Source organism: Chenopodium album, chromosome 21 (assembly GCF_948465745.1).
Source record: "Chenopodium album chromosome 21, dcCheAlbu1.1, whole genome shotgun sequence".
NCBI classification, from domain to species: Eukaryota; Viridiplantae; Streptophyta; class Magnoliopsida; order Caryophyllales; family Amaranthaceae; genus Chenopodium; species Chenopodium album.
Genome location: NC_137854.1, coordinates 10,482,993 through 10,490,215, shown reverse-complemented (window position 1 = coordinate 10,490,215; position 7,223 = coordinate 10,482,993). Strand labels below are relative to the sequence as shown.

The 7,223-nt window shown below is 30.8% G+C and overlaps 1 protein-coding gene across 1 annotated transcript; it reads right to left on the bottom strand.

Annotated features, from left to right (window-relative positions):
- Nucleotides 1–733: 733 nt before the first annotated feature.
- LOC145600073 (protein DROOPING LEAF-like) lies at nucleotides 734–3,183 on the bottom strand. Its single transcript, XM_081655923.1, has 6 exons — nucleotides 3,094–3,183; nucleotides 2,644–2,772; nucleotides 2,254–2,389; nucleotides 1,900–1,948; nucleotides 1,692–1,767; nucleotides 734–796 (listed from the first exon to the last, which is right to left on the bottom strand). The coding sequence occupies exons 1-6, from the start codon at nucleotides 3,181–3,183 to the stop codon at nucleotides 734–736; spliced, it is 543 nt and encodes a 180-aa protein (XP_081512049.1).
- Nucleotides 3,184–7,223: the final 4,040 nt, after the last annotated feature.

Sequence of the window (7,223 nt, the reverse complement as noted above, 5' to 3'; positions counted from 1 at the left end):
AAAATAATAATTTTGGTTGACAAAAATACAGCCACTTAAATCAGCAGAACCATTTGATTGTGAGGTCAAAAGTTATTAGTAGTCTACCTTTTGTAACTGTATGACTGTATAAAAAGCCTTTTTTTTTTTTTTTGGTTCAGCAATCATACCATGCTATTTATGCTTCCCATGTGAAAAGTAAGCTATTATTAGATTTATTGAAGTGTTATGCGATGAAGTTATGGAAAAGACAGCTCAAATAACATAACTGCATTATAAACTTACATTGCATTTAAAGTACTTAGCTAGCTTAGCTTAAACCGTTATTAGTTACAACAAACAACTGCATTAGCGATCTCATCATGCAGTTACAGGTGAAATTGAAACATAATTAAGGATGACAAACTTCATATTGGTTAACATATAACTAGAAAACGATCTGAATACAAAGGTGTACTAACTAATCCTCTACTTCTTTCTTGCCCTACTACAACCATATGTTATAGCCGTCTGACTTCGAAAGAGAGGCGTCCTCTTCCCTGCATCAACCTGAAAAATAAAATGCAAAGTTAGTAAAAAATACTCGACCTAGAGTTAATTAATTTACTTGTCACGTTGACAGTGTAGTTTATTATAGTAACGCGAAAATCATTTTAACAATAAGGCAATATATTCAAAATTGGAAGATCTATGAAAGGCGTTTAATAGAAATGGGAGTTGTACGTGTTTACATACGAAGTACTCTGTACATAGTTTAATTGGTGTTGCTGCTCTCCGCAAGTGATCCAGCTGGGGAGTGCGGAAGAAACCTTGCCCACTGAACATTACCACATACAAAAAATTAATTAATACTTGAACAATTTTTCTTTATAATTTATGTTATGTTCAAGAAACAAGAAAATAACAGTTTCTTCCCTGAATAATTTTATCGTCTTAGTATATGAATTCTATAAACTTATAAATCTTTCTCGTTCCTTCCCCCTTTGATCCATCCCGAAATAATATTCACATTTCAAATTAGTACTTAGTACGCAGTTTTTTGTAGGAGTGGATAAAATAGATAGTAAAAACATGAAAAAGAAGTGTGATTTCTATTTTAAAACTTCTCAAAGATAATATTTTTCATATATTAAGAGACGTTAAAAGTACAGAATAACACCCTTTGTTATTACTTGCTAGCTACTTAGCTAGTTTTAAAATATATATACTTTTTTTTTTTTTTTTTTAATGCTAATTTGTTATGTGCTATAGCACGCAAATAGAAATTCTTATCTAGTATCGTACGAGTACTTCTTAAAGAAATTCATAATCATCTACTTTTAGCAAAGAAATGGAGAAAATCAGTTGTTAAAAGTCATATTTAATCCCTTAGATATTCCTTTATGTATCTAGTTTATATTAGCAACAAAATTATAGCTCTCGTAGCCACTCTAGCTACATTCTTTTTTTTTTTTTTTTTTTTTTGAAAGACTCTAGCTACATTCTTAATGCCTCATGCATTAGTACAAGTACACTTATATTGCAAAATAAATATGGATCGGATTTATCAAGTTTAGTAACATGATTATATATTCGTCAAAATAAAACATTTACCTACGTATTTTGTAATAGTTTTTGGACATTTTGAATGTGTAGGTGGATTTAAGTAGTTGATAAGATTATTCAAACACATCCTCAAAAATGTTAAAAAGATCGAAAAGTAGCTAACTTACGTTCTTTGCGGCTGTGCTAAAAGCCTCTCTATGAGGTATCTCAGGATTTGCTGCTTTGATGCGCTGAATCTCCTCCCTGACATATCAGAAGTACGCAGTTTGTTATATATATTCCTTATTACTAATACAATTTCATTCATCCGGAGATGCTTGTCACATTACTAGCTCAAATCTCGACCTCAATATTAGACATAATTATGATGCTTACTTCATGAATCTATTATAAGCGGATGGAAGCCTATGCTTTTTCTCAGGAGCTGCAATAAAAAATCCATTTCCATAAATCAATAATAACGCAGTAACTAAAATAAAACTCATTAGACAAACACAATAATTAGAATTAGTATTAAAGACGTAGATCTAAACAAACTCTTCTAGCTACTTATCAAAAGAACTTATAAAACCTTAAAGATAATCTCCTAGTAAAAACTAAAAGAATCAATTTCTAAGTATCATTCACTTAAAACACATAATTAGGCTATAATGCTATATGTATAAAAAGTCGAATTGATAAAATGTTGAGCATCCTAAATAGAATTGAAAAAAAAAAAAAAAAGCATACGTTTACAAACAAATGGCCTTGGAGAAACAGGCTCGGTTAAGGTGGATGACGCCGAAGGAGATGGTTCGCTTTTTTTGTTGTTGTGATGATCAATGGTGCTGCAAAAACCCCCTGGTTTCTCCAAGAAATTGAACCCCTAGCACATACAACACGTACAATGATTTTATTTCCATCAATTTAACAATATCCATACATGCATGATGCATACATCTTAGGCTAATTGTGCAATAATTAATTTCAACATATAGTTAGTATTATTTTACAAATCAAGTGTGTATGTCAATTTTCATAAATCATGAACATAAATGATATAAATTGTAACAAAAATACGAAGTAAAGATCTAGATAGATTAAGATAATGATTAAGGGTGGGAAAAAAAAAATCCTTACTTGAAGGGTAATTTGGTGGTCAAGACATTGGCCTTGGAGAGGAGGCCTGGTGCTCAGAAAAGATACATTACTACAATGCCCACATTTGACTGTTATCGTGTCCAACAACCTCTTGCACGGAATTACAACCTACATTCAAAAATAATAACACTTTTGTTAAGTGTATATATGCAATGAAACTTCCTCCGTCCAACTTTAGTTGTCACATTAGTCAGTATTTCAAATAAAACTATACGATCAACGTGATACAATTCATTTTGGACCTAGTGATGAGCATCAATTATGTATGGTACTATTGTCTAATATGAGAAAGTCATTGACTCGTTGAAAACATACATATTCTTTTCACATTATTAGATATATAATAATCAAGTAGCTAGGTAGTTAAATTAATTACTAAGCTAAACGAAACGTAGTAGAAAATATGAGTAATGAGGGTTAGTTATATACCGCGAGGACAGTGTTGCAAAAGTTGCACCGAACATAGCAAAGATGTTCCGGAGGTGGTGGAGCCAACTCCGAGCCCACTTTGTCTTCCATCATGTTGGTGTTCATCATAGAAGAAGAAGCTAATTAAACAAGAGATGATAAGATAGATTGTGATAGTTGCTTGTTGAATGTTAGTGATTGAGAAAGGGAAGAAACAGTTAAAAAGATAGGGTAGAGATAAAAGGAAATGTGTTTAGGTTTTAAGGTATACATATAGTAGAGGGGGACAGCTATATATAGTTGCCTAAATGTTTATGGTGTTGGATATCGTGGAAAGTGATTTTTAGGGTTTCTAATTTGGTTATTATTGTTTTTGTGCTTATTTTTGCAAATCGATCAATTTTTAGATGATTTGTTTGACATTTTACACGATTTATCACATAAGTTACTCTAATGGTTATTGAACTTATTGTGATTTAATTTGTATGTAAGGTAAAATATTGTCATCTTAGATCTTGTTAAATTTTTCTTAATGTGTACTTTCTTGATATATATAAGTATATGTTTCAATTCTTACATACAAATGCAAAACTAGTGATAAATGATTAAAGATATGTATTGGCATGTATTGTTAAATGAATAAATGATACAAGTCGTCTATGTATAAGAACATATATGTATGAAGTAGTACGTGTTTATAAATTAGAATACAAATCAACTTATTAAAAGATAGCATGAATTGAAATTTGAACCACAAATGAGTATGACACGATTATATCATACATTTATACAACCAATTGTATCATGCAAGTTATATAGCCTTGCGCCCATGCCTATATCTTTCTTATTTGGAAGAGCTACCTATTTGCAAAAGATGAATAATGGTGTGCCTTAAACTCGTGCATGGTGCAACCGATTATAGGACATTCGATAAATTCTCATTGACTAAGTGACTAAATCCGTTAATTAGATGACAATCACCTATTATTGTTAGAGGCGTGTAATAATACATGGTACGAAAGTAGATCATGACCGAATATTAGTTTTAAGAAGAAGGGCACATTATCATTAGTAATCATCAAAGGTTAGTTATTATGATTTGAACGTACATACTTTTACTTGGAGTAGGGTGGTTCAACATCATTGTTTGTACCAAGAAAGTGATAAATTCTCAAAATTTTCAAGTACAAAGGACTCCCTTTTGAGAATGGTTGTTGATAAGTAAAATTCATAATGAATGTCAAAAATAAATAAAGAAGGTTGCTACATACTTTCTCTGTTCCAATATTTATAAACCCTAATAACAATGATTCTCTAGGGTTTGTATGAGTTAGAATTTAATATTGCCCTCATATATTTGACTTGAGTAGGGTGATTAAATATATTTACCTAATGCTATTTAAAATACTTGCCCAAGGGCTTACAAAGCAAGTAATCATAATTCTCATAAACAGTTACAATTATTTTGTAGTTGTAGCTCAAAAATGTTCTATTAATTAAGGTAATATTACAAATATGTAAAACTACTCTACCTAAATCATCATAGTAGGCACCATGAATAACGATACTATGATATTTACATATTGAATTTAATGGATTGTTAATTTATTTTGTGTGGAGAGAGAGTACTAATGACAGTGATGTAGACGGGATATATATGATCTCATCAAGTTTTAAATAACACTTTAATTTTTTAACTAAACTTAATTGATTTTTGTGATAAGATTGTCATTACCGACTAGCTTTAATTCTTTACTGCTTCAAAATCGTTGTCAAAATAAAATTGACCAAAACACGAGGATATATATATATATATATATATATATATATATATATATATATATATAGAGGAAGATACGGAGTAGTAATATCAATTCACACGTGAAGGTGGCATCAAAAGACTAGTCCAAACTAAGTGCAACTAACTCATTTGCAACATCGTAGCACCGGCCATCAAAATATGATCGATCAATTTCCTAAATTATGTATCTATAAAATTTGAATTTCTTAGATTAGAAATTTACTTCACTTTTTAGTGCTTAATTAGAATAGGGCAAAGTAAGAAAGCGGGGGAGAAAAAGACAGAAAATCTAATTGATGTGTTAGTGAGTATAGTAGTACCATGTTAAGAAAAAACAAAAGCATTGATTTGGACAAGTGCTGAAATCACTAGTCACCATCACTAATGAATTTGGGGAGAGCTGTGTGAAATGAGACGATTCAACTCCTAGATTACCAAATTGGAGATTTAGCCTACTTTTGCACTTTGATTTCCCAAACTTTCCTTGTTTGTATAAATACTTACCATTAATATGAGAGGTTGTTAGGTAATTATATACTTGTATGTAGTTGAGACTTGAGAGATAACACATTGGAACTATATTGGAGATTTGGAGTAGATGAGAAAAAATAAATAAACACTTGACGTGCATGTTTGACAAAATTAGCGATAAGCTGATAAGTGATTTTAGGTGTACTTTCATTATTAAAAAAATAAAAAAAAATAATAATAAAAATTGCTACAAATTATTGTCAATTAGATGTTTATGTACAATTGAATTATAAGAATTAAAGTAATTTGTGTAATTAACATTGTGAAGAAATGTAACATAACCTACTTTATTGACATACAAAAAATAAAAAGTTGCTCAAATTTCAACATAAGAACTTTATCCGTAATTGGTACTTTATTAATAAACACCGTCTTTATTTAAATCCCCAATGTACTTTTTATTTGATTGAAATGATACTTTACATACCTACTTATATGATGATGATTTTAATACTCTTCTTATTACTTATCATACTTACTTGATTTTTAAAAGCACAATAATTTATGTCAATATATATATGAACATTAATAATATGACGATTTTATATATTTCCTCCGTTTCTTTTTAGTTGACACGTTTCTTTACTCACGTTTGCCTCTGCACTTATTCCATCATTAATATCTTTAATTATTGATAAGCAAAATTATGAAAATTTGAATAACGTGACAAATCTAACAAGATCCCACATGGCTTATGGTCAAAGGGAGGTGGATGAATAATGCTAAAGTCAAAACGTGTCAACTTAGGACTTGTTCTCTTACGTTGAAATTCAGTTCAGCTCAGTTCAGTTTAATTCAGTTCAGCTCAGCTCAGTTCAGTTCAGTTCAACTCCTAATTTCCTTCTCTTATAAAATATTCAGTTTAGTTCAGTTTAGTTCAGCTCAGTTCAGTTCAGCTGAGTTCAGTCAATGAGAACAGGCCCTAAAAAGAAACGGAGGTAGTATAACACGTTATTTTTCTTTTCTCTTCTAGTTTTTTATACTAGAACATCGATTTCATTCATCACATCTATTTGATTCAACAAAACAAATCAAACATATTGTTGTATAGTAATTTAGTTAGATAACGAATGAATTGATGAATACTCCAATAATTTTTCTATTTAGTTTGAATTATCACTCGTATCTAGATCCAAAAACATACTTGGTAGCATGTTGTACTTTGTACCATGTGTTAGTGGACCATCTCAACCAAAAGCTTAAACTAATGGTTGAGGCCCAGGAATATGTTTTATACTCTATCACGCCCCCTCACACGAGAGCCCGTTAGGCTAGAAGTGTGGATGCAGCATGGGCCCTCCTCATACCCTGCGCTTAATATTCCACTTGAAAGTGGGGAGTGGATGAGATTCGAACCCGTGACCTTTGAGTCATGCTGGCTCTTGATACCATGTTAGTGGACCATCTCAACCAAAAGCTTAAACTAATGGTTGAGGCCCAGAAATATGTTTTATACTCTATGGTTGAGGCCCAGGAATATGTTTTATACTCTATCACCATGCATTAAATGCATAGAAGTTATACATGTTATTAGAAAATTCTTCGCTAAGTTTGTGGTCGAAATTGATCTTATCTATAAAATCAAAGACAGTACGTGGATGCAGATCATTATTATCAACCACTAAATTTTTTATTATCATATGAAAAAAAACGGCTAAATGATCATCTGTAAGACCGTAACATGAAATTGGATAGCTAATCAGGATCAATAATCAATTAAATGAATTGGAATAGATATGCTTGTTATAATTGGTTCATATGATTTTAAGTATCATCTTACAAATTCTTAATGTTATCTTTTTTTTCCCCTACAGGAAAC

Bases quoted from the DNA above. Each gene is read 5' to 3' on its own strand.
- LOC145600073 (XM_081655923.1), bottom strand. From the start codon at position 3,183: ATGGAAGACAAAGTGGGCTCGGAGTTGGCTCCACCACCTCCGGAACAT. The intron at 2,390-2,643 runs GTAAGGATTTTT...TGTATGTGCTAG, and splicing joins ACCACCAAATTACCCTTCAA to GGGTTCAATTTCTTGGAGAA. The intron at 1,949-2,253 runs GTATGCTTTTTT...TTTTTATTGCAG, and splicing joins AAGGCCATTTGTTTGTAAAC to CTCCTGAGAAAAAGCATAGG.